The sequence below is a fragment of the Haliaeetus albicilla genome, chromosome 21, assembly GCF_947461875.1.
Source record: "Haliaeetus albicilla chromosome 21, bHalAlb1.1, whole genome shotgun sequence".
In the NCBI taxonomy this organism is placed as follows: Eukaryota; Metazoa; Chordata; class Aves; order Accipitriformes; family Accipitridae; genus Haliaeetus; species Haliaeetus albicilla.
This window is the reverse complement of record NC_091503.1, coordinates 24897600-24918966: the sequence shown is the minus strand read 5'-3', so window position 1 is coordinate 24918966 and position 21367 is coordinate 24897600. Positions and strand designations below refer to the sequence as shown.

The window sequence follows — 21367 nt, the reverse complement described above, 5'->3', positions numbered from 1 at the left end:
AGAAAAAAACCCCTTTGTTCTTCACAACAGTTTCTTTGTAAAGCATTAAGCACAGAATGGCAGAATTCTCATCTAAAACTGCTTGGCAAGAGAGTGCTGTGTTTAGTCAAGAGAAAATAGCATAAAAGCTCTCATTGCCTTGCCGTCAAACAGAACCAGGTCCAGCAACAGCCGCCCTCCATATCGGTTGTGCCCACAGGTTTTCCAGAATGCATTCCCCTCTCTGGTTCTACTCTTGAAGCAATACTTTGCACGGCATTGGACATCGATGGGTCTGGGGACTGATGAGACAATATACAGCTTATGCTGCTAAACTGCAGTTGGAGTATGTTCATGCAAATGCATGTTAGTACTCTTTCTTTTTTCAGCTTACATATATATATATATATACACACACACACACACACCACACATACTTTCTAGCACCATGCAATCCTGATTTGACTCGATGGTCTGTAAGCATTACCAGGCTGTTCGTACTGTGAGAGTGATATCCGCTAGCGTATTACCTTCTGTTGAAGGAGCTGTTGGAAATATTGCTTCTGAACTTCCCTTCCTGTGCCTGCTTCTCTGTCTAAAAGCACGTCACAGAAGACACCCCGGTCCTGGAACCACTGAAGGGAGCATGTAACAGTCCAGCCAGGCTACTTGTATGACTTATTTTTATGAGCTTGCATGGGTATTTACCAGATGGGGGCTAGTTGATGCCCACTGCTCTGAGCAGTTATTTACTTCAGAGCAATGAGAATTAAGCTGTTCTATTTAGTGACCTTTTGGACAATTATCACATCCTGATTAGAGGTGGTAACTTCTTAAACCACAGTAGTTCTGTCACCTGTGGTGCATGAGTGGAGCCTATGTCCCTGATGAACACCACAGCCTTTACTACTGCCAGAGAATGGCTTGTTTGGAGGTCCTCATGGCTTGGCTGAGAAAAGCAGCAACATGCATCTGTCTCTGAATTGGGGCAGAATGGGGCACAGCAGGTGATAAGTTAAGTCTGTTTCTACTTTAGCAAATAATTCCTTTCCTAAATGTAAACTGACAAAATAGAAATGGAGAATAAGGTTCCAGTATGTGGCCACATCTGATCAAGGTATCCTGCCAGACTCCTGAGACATTGTACTGTTTCTAAAACAAGGCAGAAAACAAATAACCCCATAAACCCCACCCCCACGAATCACCCCTTTCTGTTTAAATGAGAAGTTGAGGACATCTCATGCTTGAGGTAGCAGTCATTTCCCGGTAAACAAACTTGGAGACCAGAGGCCATGAGAGAGGTAAATGGGACAGGTGGCTGTGGTGGCAAGCAGGATGCCCTTTGGGAGTCTGTTGTGAAAAGAGTCCCATCATCTCGCCTCTGTTTTTCAATCTGCTACTGTCTGAAAAGTCCCTTACTGAAAATGTGCTCAGTGTCTGAGGTAAACATCCAGAGGACATCTGCAGTGAGTCAGTTATGTTTATTGTAACAGGGCATGGCTGTTACGTGTATTGTAGTGCTCCTGAGAATGAGTCTTCCAGTTGTTTCATATCTCTATTCTGCTGGATAGAGTTCCTCTTATTTTTATTTACGTTTTCATTTCTCCCTACTTCTTTCATTTTCCTTCTTTTTGTAGCAATATCACTACTAAGTTCTGTAGTTTCCTCCTGTGTTCTCAGAGAGCAGAGACCAAAGGAGAAGTTGGAGAGAGGTGTAAACAATAAAAGCAGAAAGCATGCTGAGTAACAGTTTTTATGGAGGGAAGACAGTGTAGTAAGTCCTGGTGGGCTGACGATTGAAGGGTGGAAGTTTTCCCATGATTAAGTAAACAGAACTAAGCCAGTCAAAGGAACAGAAAGTTTCATTATGTTCTCTTTGACAATTCACCTGATTACTTTTGGAATTAGTACTTTATAGAAACTTAGAGCTCTGTTCAAGCGTTTAAGTACTTTTGAATAGTTCTATTAATTATGGTACTAACCTTGATAGAAGTGCTTTTTTAATGACTTGTGTTAATACCTATCAAGGAAATAATCACTTAATTTAATCTCCATTCAGTTCAAGAACTAAACTGGTTCTGTCCAGTCACCTAGTAAAAGAGTAATTTAATGACATTAATTATTATCAGGATGGATTAGAATCATAAGTATCATTATGTTTGCATCGGTTAGAAAAAGGAGGAAAGCAACCTCAAAACTTAAGAGCTGTGGAATATAGGAGGCATCCTGTTATATGGGAAAAAAAGGCATTATGAGGCTAAAAGATTGCTCATCACTTGTACTTTTTTTTATATTACGGGGTAAAATATTTCAAGATCTTGACACCAAAACCAACTCTCCTCTCCCATCTTCAGGAGGCAGAGATGCTGACTCGGCTACAGTTGGGATCGGATGTTCCTTGTATTACTAACTGCTTTTGCTTTGTGACAAAAACCATACCGACAAGAACTTCCTCTGTTACTTATCTTTCTGTCCCCATTCCTTCTAAGATACTTTCCCCTTCTAATAAACTGCAGTCATGAGAAAGGATAGTGTTCAACATGAGGCAGTGGAGATGGAGGGAAGGTTGGCTCTGGATCTGGCAGCAGCGCCGCTGCGAACAGAGGTAGGGACCTGCTGGTCATTTCATTGGGTCAAATCACATCCTTGTGGGGACAACAGCTTTGTGGAGCTCCTGCAGCGGGGAAGTGTGTGCTTTTGCGCTGGGGTGGGGAGAACCTCATCTCTGTGGGAGGCACGGGCTCCTGCGGGCACTGGTGTTATTTTGCACTCATCGTAATCCCATAGAACCTCCCTCCACCAGAGGAGGAGGATGGACGGTGTTCCTCTGTATGTCTGTGACAAAGCTGTGGGTGTGCTGTCCTACCCAGGGATCTGTTAACCCTGGGAACCGTACATGAGTGGATTTGCTCCAGGGCAGTCTGTTGCAGTGCATTCCTGTCTGCTGCGCTGCCCTGCTCTGCTCTGGAAAAAATAACTGTCCTCCGTTGAAAGTTTTTCACAAAAGCTCATCAAAATCACCTGGTAGTGACCCTTTTTGACTGTCAGTTGCTGCTCCAACCCCATGGAGCAACGGTTTCTTTTCAGTCAGTGCTTGGAGTTCAGAGCCGCTGGATGGCAGGATCTCCCCCGGTCCAAGAAAGAAGTCTGGCAGTAGGACTGAGCGGGGCTGCGTATCTTGAAGTCTCAGAAACCACAGTCCAGGTGATACCCAAATGTGCCCATCAATGGTTAGCGTGGAGGCACGTGGGTCCAATAAGCAAGGTTCTCTTGCAGTAGTTGTTGAGCTCCTGGTGCCCACTGTTGTCTCTTCCCGGCTGCCCGTGCCGGGCTCAGGGCTGCTTGTGTAGCTGCAGGGTCGGAGGGACGGAACCAGGGAAGGGCTGCATGTCCCCCCGTGAGCTGTCTCCCAGCTCTCTTCTAGCCCATGGCCAGTTTTCAGTTGGCTTGAAAGGGTCCTCCTTTCTGCACAGCTTTGTCACGTTTGGCTGACGTTGGGTCAAAGGGTTCAAACTTTGCCGCCCGGAGACAGTCGGCACAACCAGTTACTCTACTTATGTGTTGATATGAGCCTGTCTTGAGAAATCTGGCCTGAAAAGGCTGAATGGGGAAAATCCCAGTATTGCATTCAATCAGATTATTGTGTGATGAAATAAAGAAAATATTAATTTAGTCCCTCCTGTGGCAGTACTGGGTCAGTCACTGTGATTACCCTGTTTTAAAAACCATAAGTCACTGAAGGAGAAACAGTTGGCATTTTTGTCTCAGAAGCTGCTGGAGCCAAGAGTTGCAAATTTTAAGAATGCTTTTCCATTCAGAAGTGTTTTATGATGTGCACTGCAGCTGCGAGCTAGTTATGAGCAGGCATTTATCTGAAATGTATCCAGTGAAATAAGTGCAGTGTAAAGAGGTATGAAAGAAAGAAATTATATTAAATGTATATACTGAGATGATATTTCCTCTTTTCCCTTATAGATAATATTAAAAATTCTAGGAGAAAGTATTTCTCAGGGAGATAAAATTTTTGTTGTGGGGTGCTTTTATTTAGTACCACTCTATAGCTTTTTCCTTTGACACATGCAGGTCTTTGTATTCTTTTTTAAGAGAAGCTTTTGACTTCTGAAGACAGTGTTTGTCCCAGAGACAAATCCTGGCTTTATTCAAACTGTGAAGATTAATGCGAGCTGCTAGATTTTCCGCCTGTATTGGATTAGCCAGGTGCTGTGATGAACAGATGTAGGCGGCTTTATTCAGGACTGGCTAACCAATGTCTGGCCACCTCCTCTAGTGAGATTTTAGATTTAAGGAGATCAGGCAAGTGCTCTAAAAATGCCACTGCTGTGGTTTCTTGGGATTTTTAGCCTGAGGGAATTTTTGAACAGTGAATAGGTAAAACAGCTCCAGTGAGTTACTTCCTTTGGAGTTCTGCTGTTTAAAAGAAGAAAAACCCCTAAGCTAGAGAGAAGTATCAAGAGTTGTGGATGTTTCTGCTCAGGCACTAACTATGCATTAGCTTCTTAACTAAAGAATAAATTTAGTTCCATTGAAAAGAGATGTTAGATGCAATTGACCTCTGTTAAAGCAACTTTGTTAGATATCTGTGCTTCTTTGGGGAGCTTCAGTGAAGGAGTAAGAGAAATTAACTGGAAAAGGACTTAAAAAGTGCTAAAAAGAAGGAAAGTTAAAAGAGGATGATGCAGGCAATGGTAGTATTGATTTTTTCGGTTTTTTTTTTCGCCCAGCTCCTGTTTCTCACTGGCAGAAATTGCATGGATGAGAGCAAAATCAAAGAATTATGAGTAGGGATAATGGCTGCCTACAGATTTCTTTTTTCTGAGTATGCCATATACATAAAGCAGACACTGGCTAGTACAATGGTGACCTGAGTTAGTAGTGCATTGCGGCCTGTCCGGGACTAACACCAAGGAAGCTGCTTAAGAGAGAGAACTGTTTCTCTCAGGCTTTGGAATGGTAGCCTCCAGATGCTGATATAACAGTGTATAGCAGTGTCTACTCTTATTCTTAAAATAGTAGCTGCTTTATATATTAAACAGTCAAAACAGAGAAGGTGGAATAGGGGTACGGGAAGTGGGGGCCATTTAGTTTAAAAAAAAGGGGGGGGGAAGAATGGTTTTGGGGGTTTAAATCAGCTGACCTAATGAGAAGCAGAAAGAAAGCATTGTACAGACAATCATAAGGGACTAAGTCATATAAGACAAAGTAGTTTTCAAGAGAATAATTAGGAACTAAAATGTAAATCTGGGACCCTGGCAAATGAAGAAATCAAGGTCTTAAGTGTGAGCCAGAAATACATTGGGTAAATCCAAAATTATTAGCACTACTTAAAAGTGGTTTGTACTTAATGTTGTATAGGCCATTCCTTAGTTTCACTGTCTTTCCTATTGAACTAAGTTAATCAAAACTGTGTCAGTGTACTTACAAATGGCCTATGTTAAACTATTCTTAACATTTACTGTAGTTCTGTGATTGTATTAATTTGTCTCCTTAAATGCTCTTTCTTTCTAACTCGGTTCTTTAGTTTTCTCTGTGGGTCTGCAAAAATTGTTGTCATTGCTTCTGAGGCTTCAGCCAGCATCATACAATTTTCTGGGGAAGTTTTACTTGTTTCATTGTTCTGCTTTGATGACATTTCTTCTTTCCCTACTGTGGCACTGATCAGCTGGTTACTGTTGTCCTTTATGGTGGCCTTTATATAAAATAGTCTGGGGTTTCTAATTTTTGGACTTTGCATACACATCCAGGTTTGCAGGAGTTTGGGGAGCAGTCAGTAAACAATTTTCATGACTGGATGGACCAGGTTTTTGTACAACTGTAAGGCTTACCACTTACAGCTTCTCTTCTCTCTTCCCCTTTTCATTTGTGGTTCTAATAGGTAGCAGGAACTTCAGATTCCCTTCCTGAATCTGGCTGTTTTAAAGTTAAGAGGTTGAAGAAAGTGGTCTCTAGTCCTCAGAAGATTTCTGGTTTCTTCTCCCTTTCAAGTCTTAACTACATCAGGAAGGTGAACAGGCTTAGTCTTTCTTCAGTGCACTCAGGATGAGGGCAGAGTCCTGTCAGCATGTGAACAGATAGATTGAAACCATTTTGTTCTGATCCCAGGAAGCAAACAGATTCTGTCCTCATCTCCACACCCTTTTTTCAGTTACAGCAGACCTGTGATCAGTGCTCCAGGTTCAAGGACCTGCGCTTTCTGCTTGACTCCCTGTGGACACGTGGCCTGCAGGTTGCTGTGCTGGGGTCAGCACCGCGCTCACCTCCGTGTTTGCCTGCTGTGTCTCCCCACAGCTGTTCTCTCAAGACCTGCAGTAGCACAACACAAGGCTCCAAAGACAGTTCTTTGTGTCCTGTGCACTCAACACATCTGAGGATTTCAGAGGCAGGTGGAAAAACCCAGGAGGGAATGGGAGACCTTCCTTCCCTCACCCTCCCAGCCCTTCTGACAGTGTGAGCAGCAGTATCCGCTTCCCTTAAGCATCGTCCAGATTGTAGCACAGTGTGGACTGCTAAAGCTCTTGCCCATATTGAACCTCTTACTCATTTTTCTTCCCTTGGCACCTCATCCCATCAGTTCAAAAAGCAAATTCAAAGCAAATGACTTCAAACCGAAAGCATTCATCTTTTACAAATAGTTCAAGGCTTCTTTACAGTAATAGGAATAAAGCGCTGCAGGCATGTCTAATCAGTGCTCTCTTCAGTTGGTGCTTTTCTCTGTGCCCTGAAAATTTGAAATACAAGAGAAAATTTATTGTATTTCTGTTACAAAAACATTCCATTAAGTTTGGGCGCTCTTTATTTTCTGCTGGCAAGGAAGTGTTGTGCAAGGTATTTTGCATAGTTAAGGTCAGGTCTTGCCAAGTCACAAAAGGTCAGAACTGAGCTTAATTGAGCTCAGAGCCACCTGAGAGATGAAAGTTTTCTAAAAATGTCTTTTTCCTCTGTTCCCTAACAAATTTGGGAACAAAAGTGCATCAGTTCTTGAAATTCCGCACCTGTATTGTTTTGCCAGAGTTCACTGCAGCCAGTTGTGTAAGTGGGATAAGTTATCTACTTTGTGGTTGCAGAATTATCCCCCTCAGTGCAGTGGGACTGAGTGGGATTAGAAATACGAAATGGAAATAAAATGAGATTTGGGTTTGGAGAAATGTAGGTTGAGATGCAAGGATGCAAATAGCAGTAATAGTAATACTGACTGTGATGAAGATCTGTAAAGTGAGCAGAGTGGTGAGTCATTTAAGTGGTTAATAGATGAGCTAGAACAGCAGGAAAAAGAGGTTGGTGGACCTTAGGCTGGGAAGTGACTTTGCAGGGTGGTCCAGAAAGACAAGAGATTTTCTACTAGAAGTTGACCTTCAATGGTGCATTTGGTCCCCTGCTCCTCAGACACAGAGGGGCAAGCAAACAGAAGAAGAAGAGAGGGAAGTGCAGTGACCGGCATGTTGGATGATCTGCCCGAAAACTGAGACAGGGGAGGAAGTGGTTCTAGCATTCTTGGGTGGGATGTAGAAAGAAACAAAACTTGTCAGAAAAAAGTGTTTCAGCAAGGCTCAAAGGTAGGGTTTTAATTTGTTCCGGGGAGGATGGCTGGGAATGATATATGTCCGCATAAGGGAATGCAATTATATGCCAAGCAAGATGTCCTGGCATTGTCAGGTAAGCTTTCACGGTAGTGGTGGAAGCCTTCTCCCTTCAGTTACTAAGTCTTGCCTGAAACAGGATTCATAGTGTGCAAAGGGGCAGATGGCAAGAGTTTGGGAATGAAGATAGGCTAGGGGATGTCTGTCCTTTCTGAACTGCAAAGACCCTACTTGGGCTGAAATGTTAAGATTTGTGTCATGCTACTGTGTGTGGGATGTGATTGCGATGCTTTCGTTTCCTCCCTACAGCATTCAGTTCTGTCCTCAGCAGGGCTTTAAAGCACCGCTCTGCGACCACTGTGGGTCAGTGGTAATGCTGCACACACATGGGAAGTTGCTCAGAACGTTTTGGTTTGTGGTGGCACCTTCTGACGAAGCACAGCCTTCCTGCTGGGCTTTGCTTTGAGAACAGCACACGTGTATGGTGCATCACTGTCGCCATGAACTTCATTTCTGTACCTCTGCGCATGCATGTGCATGTGGAAGGAAGGGGGAAAACCTGGTATTTTATATGAAGACTTAGACACTGACATACCTTCATACAGAGCTTGCAAGGGGTTGTTTCTTTATAAATGGTAAAGCGTTTTTGAGGAGAATATGAGCTTTGTTTCTTGCAAAAATCTTACCTTATTTCCAGGGAATAAGCTGACTGGAAGGTACGACTTTGTCCCTGAGTGATCACTTATTTTACACGCTAGTGTGTTTGGGATTTTCATTTCTCCAGTGTTTTCTTAGAATATGAGAAGCATTTTACTAGCTGAAGGATGTGATTAATTTATGAAAAGTAATGACTGTAATGTCATTAGATTTTGTCCTCAGGGGCACTGGGTTTGGAGACAGCCACTGAACGCTAGTCATCCAGGACAAGGTAGGCACTAGAGCTAGGACTGTTATCTTGTATAGGTTGACCAAAGTGATAATTGCAGTTATTGAATTGGAATACTAAAAGCACGCTCAGCCTATGTATTGGTTACCATATGAAGATGAAGGGAAAAATGTGCTGCAATTACCTCAAGTTAAATTGGATGAAGAATCTGATCGTTTCTTTGTTGTCTAGGGCAGGAAGAAAGGAAGATTTAAAAGCGTTACGATTTGAGCCTTGGGATACGCAGCTGTGCTGAAGCAAAGCTCTGTTCCCTCCCATCTTTTTATTACCTTTCAAATCAAATGTGTCCCAAGTTATTTAGAGCTAGAGAATGAAATACACTGAATGGTGTTACACAGGGACATTATTTTGCCATCTCTTAGCAGTAACACTGTGGGCCATAGCAGTGGTGTCCCTCCTGGCCGTGGGCAGGCTGCAGCAGCCAGGGCATGGGGGATCAATTCTCCGTGCAGGGAGACAAGCCATAGGAAGGATTTGCTGCCGGCCGGCTGCATGGCATTTGGGACGTGGGGATAGCCCTTTCACCAGCCACTGGTGGGAATTGTGGTTCAAGTCTTTCCTTGGATCCACAGAAGAGATTTATTTTCACACTTGCTGCACAGACTTTGGGTGTTCGAGGCTGTTAGGACCTGCTGCCCATCTTTCTGCAGCACAAGTTGTAGAGTACTAGAAATATTTTGTAGCTGTTAAGGGTTACCAGTTTCTGGACCTGTACAGACTAAACTTTAGGCATAGCTGCTTGAAATAGCCAGAGGCCATACCAGTCATCCTGGGCTATCCACCAGCCCCAGCCCCATGTTGCGTGTCTTGTAGTTTGCCCTTGACTCTCCTTTGTCAGACATGTTCTAACAACTACTGGCTTTTGGGTGGTGGATGTGCTAAGTGGGGTCAAAATGCCTGACTCCCTACTGCTCTTGGGGGTTTAGAAAACAGATGTTAATGAAGAAAAATAATTGATAAATACCTGTTTACCCTATTTTTCCATAAAACTTTGTTGTTTATTTGTGAGTCTGCATAAAATGCAAATATTAAAAAAGAAGCTGCCAACAAACAATCACTTTAGACTGCATCTTTCTGGGTTTGTTTGCCTGACGGTGTTCCAGAGTGAAATCCTCCATTTCGTCTTTCCTTAGTGACATATACAGTCCTTGAAAATCACAGGAGCTTTCAGGTAGTTTGCTCTTGTATTGCAGCCCTCTGTGGTATTGATTGGTCATGGACGCAGCTTCAACTAAACTGCTTTAACTAGGTTCCAGAGATCCAAAATAAATGCTGGATCTCTCCTGCTGCATGCTGCTCTGAGCTCCAGCTAGCATTGTGGGGCTGGACAAATGGCTCCCTCTGGAGATGGTCAATGCTGCTCCAGCCTCAGAGGAATTGTTGAGAAGTGAGGTAAGGCGCTCTTGTCGAGGCAGAGCACGCAGGACTGGTGAACAGTTTCGTGCCTGGATTCCCAGCTGGCTGTGCAGTATTTAAAAACAAGATCTATGCTTGCTCACGCAAAGGACCTGTCTTAGGGTATGCACGTTTAGTTTCCAGATTTTCAAACTTCAAACACTGGATATCTGGTCCCAATGTTTTCTTCTTCTCTCTTTTTTTTTTTTTTACCTTTTAATAATTTTTGACAAGCTAAACAGTTTGGCTATCATCAGGAGAACTCCTTTTTTGTTAGGCTATATGGCTTTTTGTTAGGAGCGAATGCTTTATTTATTAGTTTTTGTTTGTTTTGTGCAGTGTTAAAAATACCATGGCATTTGGCTTTCATGTTTTCCGGTCTGTGTTTCACTGTTGAAGGCAGGCCAGCCTCTGATTGAAGTGCAGTGTTACGGATGCTTGCTGTCTTCTCTAAGCAGACTATTTTGGAGCTGCAAATGGGAGCTGAAAGTTTTCCAAAGTCAGGATGTTATAACTGAATCTGCTTTCTCTTCCAGACATTCCCATGCAAATGGCTTGTGGGAGGTAACAGCTTAAAAGGTTGCAGGAAAGATACCTTCTGTACCCTCTTCTTCGCTTCCCAAAACCAAATGCAGTATTCAAAATACTCATTGACAGGCTGTTTCAATGTGGACCTTATTCCTGAAGGAAATACTAGATTGTCTTAAATGATTTTATTCTGCTTTTATATCCCCAGTCATTTAAAGAAAGAACCGTCACCATTTTTTAACATAAATGAAAGTCAAGCACTAATATATGAAGAAATGTCTGAAAATGTGGCAATTTAAAAAGTCAGATTTTTGAATCCAGTATCACCTGTGGCTTGGTCTAGTACTTGGCCATGATGTGGGGAAGTTGTGGTCAACTTTCACTGATTCTTGAACAAAAAAGTGTCCAGGCTAATTCTCCTCTTTTTAGTTCCAGTTGCCTGAGATAGAAAGAAAACAAAAAGCAATTTTCAAAGTAGATAAAGGTCAATAAATTATACTCATTTTTCTGTTATTGAAAATAACTTAGGATTTTTGAGTTCATTGACTGTCTGAGCACAATTAGCACTGAGTTTGTGACTGTAGCAGGATGTAATTACATCAGGGCAACACGTACCTCCTGTTGCTATTTGTGCCGAAATGTCTGGTCAAACCACTACAGAATTTCTCAACGGAAGTCACTGTCTAACGTCTGATTCTCTTTGTGTCTTCCAGCTTGGAGGGTATTTTTGGGTTTGTGTGTTAAGCTGCAAACATGCAGAGTCATAACATCGATGTGAGAAAATCTACAGCGCAAACGGGAAGCGAGTACTGTCGTGTCTTTCTTCTTGTGTAGGTTTTGTACTAAGTACCAGCCCGTGTTCTGCAGACCGCTGCTCTGCAGCTCTGCTAATGTGCTGCTGCTTCTAAGTTATTTTGATGGATGGTTGCAACTAGTCTTAAGACAGACTGGTGTACCAGGAAGGAAGTAGAGGGGGCTTCACATCTCGTATTTTTTTACAAGATCTTTTTTTCTGGTAGTTTTTGCTCTTTCAGATGAAAAAAGAAGGTATAATGACCACGACATGACTAATGTTGAGCAGAGTGTGCAAAGACTCCAATGGAAAATCAGAGACTTGAGACTGTTGCAGCCAGGTTCTGAGCAGAAGGAATGAAGATGCTGAAAAGCTTTGTTTTGAGTAGCGTTAGTCCTGGATAAGGGGGGTTGAGCCCAAATATCTGGCTAATCTCATTGTTCTGTAAATTACTTAGCTTCTAGTACAGTTCCTCAAAGAGAAGCAACAGAAAGTTTTGGGTTTTGGTTTTTGTTTTTTTTTTTCTTCTGAATGCACTTTACAAGTTCCTCCTACATCTGAATAATTTCAGGAGTATTCTGTAAAAGTTATGGTTTGTTGGCTGACTGCAGATATGGTGTACTAATAGGTGTTTTTTACCTCTAGTTGCTGTCACTTCAGAATTAATACACAATATACAAGGAACCTGAATAAAGCAAGTTGTTCCTTAAGAAAAGTGAATGCTGTTTTCTCCAGCATGCCATTTATTTATTTAGCAAATGAAGATTGGTACAGTGTCTTTATGAAATCTACTATCAGTGGTAGAGAACAGCAGCACTGTAGGGCATTTTTATATTACCATATTAAAAAATAGCATTTAGCAACCCACCCCTAGTCTAGTGTCTAATCAGAAGTGATGGTGTCTTTCTGAGAGTTAATTCCAATGGCAGAAAATTTTCAGATTTTAAGAGCAGTTGAAAAATACCAGCTTTTCCTCTTTGTGGTCAATTGCAGTTTACACAGACTTGATGCAGACTGTTACTACATTAGCAACTCCTTGTAACGAGCTCAGCTGTAAGGAAGGTGCTTGCTTTTAGGAGGTTTGTTGTCATTGGATACTGCAGTACTGATTTACATTACTGGGAGTGCTATTTTTACCACAAGTCTGCTTCAGCCTCTGGCAATACCAGCTATTTCAGCGCAATTCCTGCCTCCTGCCCCTCCAGTTGGCATCTCTGTTGTCACACAACCGAATGCTGCCATTTGTTTATTTCTGCCTCCCCAAATTGCTCTGTGGCACTGCTCACCCCTAACCCGCTCACTCATTTGTGCTAAGAGCAGTTGTGCTGTCCTACTAGACCGTATTGTCCGTATCAACAAGGTGAGCATTTCCTGCCTTCCACATCTCCCCAGCTTAGCTTTGGGCTATTTCAGGAAAGATCTCAGTTTATTTACTCCTAAATCCTGCTTTGCTGTGTAGCCAGTGCTCCGCAGAACAGCTTCGCTCACGTGGCTTTGCAGATGTCAGGAAGGCGCAGCGTGAAGTTGGTCTTTGTGAGACAGGTTGGGAAATTTTTGCTGCACGGAGCCTCCTTGTGCTGTGCTGTCCAGTCTCGGGCAGCACTGACGGTGGGCCCTGACTGCATCTTGCAGCAAAGCCTCATCTACGTTAACAGCGCAGCGTTTTCTCTTGCACCGTGAAGCCAAAGGCCAGATGTACGCCAACGGGCTGCGATCTGCCAGCCGGCGGCACCTGGTACCTGGCATTGCAAAGGAGCAGAGCCATGCAGAGGGCTTGTTCGCCTCCGCTGGCAGCCTGCGTTGGAGCTGCTGCTGTGTCAAGTGGCTCTCCGGGAGACTCATGCTGTTGCTGTGATCCCACAGATTTTTTGACACGTGGCTTGCTGAGTCCTGCAGGGGAAGAAAGCTGCGACTAGAGGGTTGCCCCGTTTGGTGTACTGGTAGCTTGTTAAAAATGAGCCTTACACGTCTTGCAGGAAAGGACTGGAGCTTCATTCAGCAAATGGAGGTTACAGCAGAGCAGTGGAAGAAGGGCTTGGGTGTGCTCTCCCCTTTTTCCTCTTCTTTCCCCACAACTAACTGAAAACTCCCATTTCTTTTGGGCAATAAACCCCTCCCTTTCTGCACAGACACTGCTCTTTTCTCCTCTGGGGCAGGTAAGAGGCAGCTATCTGCCCAAGATAGGTTGTTTTTTTTTCTTTCCTGCCCCCAAAGAAAAAATAAATACAACAATTACCTCTCTTCCTTGAGTGAGTCTGTGAAGTTGAGAAGCTGCAGACAAAAATTGGCTTTTCTATCCTGTGTGGCATCCTGACGTGACACAATAGCTGGAAGTATGAGAGCAGTGATGGTGTATCCATGCAATCAGTCACGCACGGTCATGCACGCACCACTGCATTATTGCGAATGGCATCTGCATATGCAGCGAGGACAATTGCACAGCCCAAATAAGGGGGGAGGACCATTACTATTGTACCCGAGTGTCTGGAAATTAGGACGTGGCAGAAGCCATGCTGATGGTGTAGACTTCATTCAGCCCCTCTCCCAGCATCCTGAAGCATGGGCCCGTTGTGTGGTAGTGGGGGCAGGGGCAGCTCTGTTCCCCCCTGAGATGCCACGCAGACACTCGATGGGTTTCTCAGCAAGCTCAGACTTCCAGGCTGTGTGTGCTAACGGGTGCTGGTTGAGATGTGGGAGAGCTGACAGCAGTTGTAGCTTTTCCCCTTCCCTAGGGCGGGCACTGGAGGAGCAAGACACGAACATAACTGGAGAGGGTGCTGGGGGCATTCAGGGATGCTTGCAGACATTACAGTGATGAAGTGGGGGTCCTGGGCCAGCACACACCTATTCTGCTCATTCCCTAGCTTCACCCTTGTGGTGGGTTGACCCTGGCTGGACACCACGTGCCCACCAAGCCGCTTTATCACTCCCCTCCTCAGCTGGACAGGGGGAGAGAAAATAAATGGCTCGTGGGTCGAGATAAGGACAGGGAGAGATCACTCACCAATTACCGTCACAGGCAAAACAGACTCAACTTGGGGAAGTTAATTTAATTTATTGCCAATCAAAATCAGAGTAGGATAATGAGAAATAAACCCAAATCTTAAAACACCTTCCCCCCACCCCTCCCTTCCTCCTGGGCTCAACTCCACTCCCAACTTCCCTACCTCCTCCCCTCCAGCGGCGCAGGGGATGGGGGCTGGGGTCGGTTCCTCACACCTTGTCTCTGCTGCTCCTTCCTCCTCAGGGGGAGGAGGACTCCACACTCAGCCCCTGCTCTGCCATGGGGTGTCTCCCATGGGAGACAGTCCTTCATGACCTTCTCCAACATGGGTCCTTCCCACGGGCTGCAGTTCTTCACGAACTGCTCCAGCGTGGGTCCCTTCCATGGGCTGCAGTCCTTCAGGCACAGACTGCTCCAGCGTGGGTCCCCTGCAGGGTCACAAGTCCTGCCAGAAAACCTGCTCCAGCATGGGCTCCTCTCTCCACAGATCTGCAGGTCCTGCCAGGAATGTGCTGCAGCGCGGGCTTCCTACAGGGTCACAGCCTCCTTCGGGCATCCCCCTGCTCTGGTGTGGGGTCCTCCCTGGGCTGCAGGTGGAGATCTGCTCCACTGTAGACCTCCATGGGCTGCAGGGGAATCTCTGCTCTGGTGCCTGGAGCATCTCCTCCTCCTCCTTCTTCACTGACCTGGGGGTCTGCAGTGCTGTTTCTCTTACGTGTTCTCACTCCTTTCTCCTGGCTGCTGCTGTTGCGCAGTTTTTTCCCCTTTCTTAAATATGTTCTCCCAGAGGCGCTACCACTGTCACTGATGGGCTCGGCCTTGGCCAGCGGTGGGTCCGTCTTAGAGTCGTCTGGCATTGGCTCTGTTGGACACAGGGGAAGCTTCTAGCAGCTTCTCACAGAAGCCACCCCTGTAGTCGCCAGCTACCAAAACCTTGCCACGCAAACCCAATACAACCCCGAATGCCCTTGTCCCAGGCTGTATTCCTCTGTCTGTCCACCCCAAATTCAGGTCGTTTCCAAGGACTTCTGTCCCAAGTTCCCAGTTCTCTTCTGTTCCTGTCATGCCCTGTCCTGCTCCAGCCTCTTTTTTCCTATCCCCTTCTCATCTGACCGACCTCTTTGCTTCTCTGATGTGTCCTCGGCTTTCCTCTGGGGCTCTTCATTGCCTTTTCTCACTTCTTGTGTGACACTGTCCCTGTTGCCTTGCCAAGCTGTTTTCAGTTACCCCATGCACCTTTTAGGTCTGTGTTGGAGATGCTCCTGTTGTCCAGTCCCAGCCTCTCCTCTGGAAAGCAACCAGCACTCCCGCAGTCGCTGCTTTGTATTAACCCTGGGCTCTGAGAACCTTGGTGCAGCTGCAGTACTAAGTTTTTTTGGAACATCAAGTGTTTTGTATATTTTTATTCTGCATTTTTGTAGTACCTTGGTGATTTGCAGGTTTTCTCTGCTGTTTTGTCCAAGCTGCTGGACAGAGAAGGATGTATGTTTTTTGATTCAGTGACAGACCGGTGGTGTTAGCTCTTTAAACTATCCATTATGTTTTTTTAAATCATTTTTGCCAAGCACGAAGTTGAGATTTTCCTGTGCGTAGAGCATTGTCATGTCCTAGTGAGACCCCAGGCATGATGCTCGATTCCTTGTACGAGCTGAAGAGCGGGGCTCTGGAACACGCAAAGGCTATTGGAGCGTGCACCGAGCTACCCAGTCAGTGCTGCAGGCTGTGGAGTGCCCAGGTGGCTTCCTAGCAAAACCCAGAATTACTTTGGCAAACTCGGCGCTGCATGTGACACAGCTAGCCGTGTTCTTCTAGTGCTTGGCTCTTATGACGCTGCTGGACTGCATGTGTCTGTAGGGTTTCCCCCAGTGATTATTCTTTCTTTGGGGGAGTAAACTCTTTTCTAGGCTGTACATCTTCTGACAGTGTGTATTTTCTCCTCCACATCTGCACTGCACTGTGTGGTCACTTTTAAAACCCAGCCAGCTTTCTCCCTGGGGAATATGTGGCAAATACCCTTTGCATGTTAAACTCCTGTTCAGGTATTTCGTGGCATCTCTGAATTGCCTTTCTGTCAAGAGCGAGCAGTTAGTTTGATCTGCCAGGTTTAGTGTGTGCTTTTAGTGAGGGTCCCCAACCACGCCAGGACAGATTCACAATTAAATTGTGATCAGCTGCCCAGCAAACACCGATAAGCTTAAAATCAGAGGGGGAGGAATGTTGGCTGCGGGCAAGCACGGTGCCAGTTTTATTACCCTCAGAGTTTATCGCCCTTCCTAATTAAAATCCCAAACAATCCCCACCACCGCCTGCGTCTGTAAACCTCCCGTAAGTGTGATGTAAGGTGACTCGGTGTGACTGGGAACACACACAAGGCAGCTTGTGCAGGCTGTTTGCGCCAAGCACAAGTGACACTGTGGGTTCAGCAGTTGTTTTCCTTCTCTGATTATTTATTTACATTTTTCAAATGACCTTGGGGGGGGAATGACTGCTTACTCAACCCCATGTCCTTGCTTGCACTTCCACAGAGGCTCTCTTTGGAAGGTCCGTGGGATTGTAAGCCTGTTTTACGCTCTCAGTCCCACAACACGAGTTACAAAAAGGCTTGTGTTTCCGTAGTGCGATGGGGCAGTATAAACTGATGCTCTTGGCCACCCTTCCCATATGGGGAGAGAGTGGGCTGCAGCATTTGGCTTGCAATAGCATTGTGTACTTGTGTCCAAAATACAAATTGTGCTAGCTCCCTGCCTGAATGTTTGAGAAATGAAGTCCTACCCTGCCGCATGGGCCTGACTGCATTTGATGAATTGGAGTCAGCGCTGGCAAAATGTAATTGCTCATAATTATGACAAATCATGCGCAATGCTCATGCTGTGAACTACAAAGCTTTTGTCCACTACCGCTTATCCAGCTGCTTAAAAAGCTCTCTTGTTAAAGTGCATGAAGCTCGAAAACAGCCTTCAGGATCTGGTTGTTCACATTTTGTTGAGGGCACTGAAAAAAATTTGGTCTATTTGAAGAACTTGCTTCTAGTCTCCAGAGTTTCTCCTGATGTGGGGGAGCAGAGCTGGACTGCAGTACGGCAAGATGAAAGCAAGGATGGCTATTAAAAGGAAGTCTGAGTGTTGCTCTTGATCTGTGTCCTTGCTAAAAATCCCTAGTGATGTTCATCCTTCCAGTAACAGCTGCAGGCATGTCGTTTCTCCTCTTTCTGTATTACTGGACAATCTTTCTGGGTTTTTTTTGGTTTTGCATTTTCTGCAATAAGAAATGGTTCCTCGTCTCTTTCAGAAGTGTTTTTTCAGCAGACGCTAAAAAAGTGCGCACGCATGAGAGAGCAGTCTACGTGTTACTTCACCTTGCATGAGCACAAAATTGTACGCACAAGAAGTAACTGCTGAGATGAATTGCCTTTGTCTTCCATGCACTGCATTTGGTTTATGGTCAGTGCTGTCAGCATGTGGCAGTCATGTTTACAGAGCACCGCTGAGTCAAATATCCTAGCTGGATATTTTAAAAATGTTGGATACCTTCGTAGCCACAGGCATTTGGAGCTGTAATTGCTAAGAATGCTGCAGTTTGTGGGGTAGAGAATTTGATCCTCCTTTCCAAGTACAGTGCTGCACGTCTTGGCTAGGCACGCTGTCTGCCCTCGTCGAGGGGAGTCCCAACCCACTCTTGAGTGTAAACCCTCTCTGAAATAGGTGGGATCCTCTGGGACTGCAGGTCTAATCACAAAGCCAAGTTCTTCTCAATAAATTCTCTTCCCTTCTCTTCTGTCTTCTAGTGTCAAGATGGTGCTGATGTGGACCAGTGGGGACACGTTCAAGACTGTTTACTTCATTTTGAATCAGGCCCCGTTCCAGTTCTCCATCTGCGGACTCCTGCAGGTTTTCGTGGACATCGCTATCCTGCTGCAGGTTTACTTGTACAGCTACTACCCTCAGAAGCCCACGTCCCACACTGCACACCCAGCCAGCACCAAGGCCCTGTGAGGCGTTTAGCTGGACAGGTTGCAGGTCAGCGGCGCTGCGGAGTCAGCCATGGCAGCTCCTCTTCCGCTTGTAAATACTCCCGTGTTGCCGAGTTGAAAGCAGAAATGAGAACAAGGATTGAAAATCTGGCTGCACTTCCAGCTCGGGAGGTTTTATTTTAAATAACTTACTCTCTCTGTTTTCAGACTTAGCTGTACAGAACTGTTTCTTGGTGGGGGGAGGGGCACTTTATTTTTGCATATGTACCTATGAGCCTTATCAATTCACAAATGTTTGTATATTTAATCACAAGGGCTGGATGGTTTGTGGTTTTAATGCTATTTAAAAATGTTACACCACAGAAATTATAGGATATTTTGTCTGAAACTTTTACTTATTTATATAATATAAAGTCTGTATATTGGCAGGAATTTTGTGGCATATGCTAGCGTTCGGTATCTCCACGATGCAGGAAGGAGTACTGAAAAGCAAAGGCAGGAGCTTTCTCTTTTCTTTAAGAAGGGTGTGTGGTGAGTAGAGGAGGTGAGGGCGGGAGGCCCTGCGAAGAGGCGAGCAGCCAGAAATGAACCAGTCATACCCAGCGTAAACCATCAACATGCCAAAGAGTGACTGGCAGGTGTTCACCCCCGCTGCAGGATCAGTGTGGCAGGCGGACACATCCAGGAGGTGACGAAGGGGGTCGGTCTGAGTACGGATGGTGCTGGAGCCACGTTTAGAGCAGGCACAGCCAGTCAAGCGGGCAGCCAAAAGGAGGAGCTAACAGGAGACTGCAGGTAAACTAGGTAGCCGTGCTTCGAAATGATGGCATTTGGGAACAGCCACTGCTCCCGCAGCTGTGCTCAGGGCAGAGCTGGGCTGGAGGATGTCTTTCACGGGGCCAGTATTGCCAGGCAAGTATTTCTAGATGGCGATTGAGCCACAAAGGTAGAAGCATCTCCACTTCCATTGCCTCAGAAGGGGAAGTGAAAAAGTTTGAGACGGAGAAAAAGCCGTATCCTATGGAGTAGGACTAGCATCTGACAGCTTGATTTGTTGAGGCTGAGATTCACGTTCATGTTGTTTAACGCCAAACAAGAACCAGTTTATGTTTCGGGATGCTTCTTGCATTGACCCAACAAGGAAGGAGTCCCCGTTTTCCTTTTTCTGTTGCTTAAGATCTTCTAGGCTCTTAGAAGAATCAGCAGCCTGTACTTGGAGGGACTGAGAAAGCTGAAAGAGCGGAGAGTTTATTTATAAATGTCAATGTTGTCTATAATGGCTGTTCGCCAGTGTAGGTCACCGTGCCTGTTCTGAGAACGGCACGTGTCTAGCAGCTGCAGCGGTGCGGACCCGCAGGGGGCTGCGAGCGAGCCCCTGGGCTCCTGCCAGTTGCCGTCATGAAACTGCCCTGCTTGGTGTGAGGCGGCCAGAGCAAGACGCTTAGTCCCAGCAACAGCTATGCCTGAGCTGCTTGCTTCTTCGTGAGGCTCCCTCTGTGCTGCCGGGTGAATCCTGTCTGACCGCAAGCAAGGTGTTAGAGCTGGGACAGGTTTTCGAGAATCATTTTTTCTCCAAGATTAGTCCAAGAGCTTATGTTTTCTTAAGGATGGCAGCAAGTCTGAGGTTGAATAACTTCAGTGTGTAAATCAGATACTTCCCCTACCCTGTTTTATTTGGGCGTCTCATGATTTGAGTCTGGACCATCTTCATCAGTGACAAACTGTCCTCTGGAGGGGAAGCGTCAGCAGGCTGCAGCGGTGGTTGCACGATGCTCGGTTGGGAACGTCGTCATGGGACAGGGAAGAGCGGGCTGTCCCCGTGCTGCTTTACAGACTGGTGCCCCTCTTGGTGACGTCGGGGCTCCCACCGCACGTGCCGTTTGGTTTTGGAGCTGACGTGTTGGTGGTGGAGGGCTGAGGCTCAAACCTGTGGGCAGAAGTCCTGGCCTGGGGCCGAGCTGTCCTGCCCGCGGTGGAAGGAAGGGCGTCCTCGGGATGTCCCTCCTGCCCCGGCAGATCCAGTCGGATCTGCGTGAGTAAAGCGGAGCCGAGGAGAGCTGCTGTTTCCGAGGGCTGGGCATGGAATGCTCTGCCCGGGCACTGACTCCATGCTCTTTGTTCGATCCCATACTCTCTTAGGCCTGAAGTGACCTTACGAAGATGATGTACCCGGCATGGCAGACTATGAATGTTTTGTTCCTCTCTTTTCTCCAATGTTCTGGTTGTATTACGGGAACATCTGGGCTTTTGTCTTTTTTAATTGAAAACTTACTTAACAGCTGGCTTCTCCGGTATGCTGCTTTAATGAGGATTGTATTTCTACTGTATGCAAACAAACACTTTCTTGTGTGTTTTAGTGGTCTGAAGGGTTTTTTTAATAACTTGTAATGATAAGATTTTTGTATATGGTGGTCTTTTTCTAATATTCTATGAAATGGGGATATAAGAAATAAATGGCTCTTAAGACATATACTTCTGTATGTTATAGCTTCACCTGGGAGTGCACACTTTTGGCCACCTCTTTGGCTTTGAACTACAGGTATTACTGAGAATAAAACAACTGTTGTTCTTCCTTTTGGGACTCTTTCCTGGGCAGTACCCAAACCAGCGAACTCTGCAGACCAGTCTCATTCACACCAGAGCTGCAAATGCTGGAAGAGAAGCCAGTGAAACCATGTCTGAAGTCATCTTCTGTGTGTGGCATTTAGCAAGGTAGGACTCTTGGCCAGGAACTCTTGAACTTCATCTTGCAAGGTACTTTAGGGACAGGATGTTACAGAACTTTGGTTTTGTTCTTTAATTGTCAGGAAGTATCTGTATCAATGATCACCTCAGAGAATAAGAAATCAATTACTTTAAATACATCTCTGTGAATGTATGGCACATTTCATGGCATTTATTTTCTCTGTCAGTTGCAATGTCTTTTTTAAATAAATATTACCCGTTATATATAAATTACAGTGTTGCTTGTTTTGTTCAGATATAAGATGCGTGCTTATTTACTCTTACTATAACTCGTCTTGTCTAGAGCATTGTCTGTAGGAATAATTAGCATGCTTTTTCCTCCTGATGGGCGGGTAAGAAGCACAAGGCGTAATTTGTCCTGAGGTCATGATGCATGACAGGGATTCTGGATTTCTGCCCCCTGCTCTTCCAT

At 45.4% G+C, this 21367-nt stretch overlaps 1 protein-coding gene across 3 annotated transcripts in view; it reads left to right on the top strand.

Moving 5' to 3' along the window:
• SLC66A2 (solute carrier family 66 member 2) overlaps positions 1–21165 on the top strand; it is a 66910-nt gene extending 45745 nt beyond the window's left edge. For all 3 annotated transcript variants that reach the window (XM_069809245.1, XM_069809244.1, XM_069809241.1), the window contains one exon: positions 18025–21165. In XM_069809245.1, coding sequence (XP_069665346.1) covers positions 18025–18232 — 208 coding nt within the window. In that variant the 3' untranslated portion in view covers positions 18233–21165. The remainder of the gene's footprint in view (positions 1–18024) is intronic.
• The last annotated feature ends 202 nt before the right edge of the window (positions 21166–21367 follow it).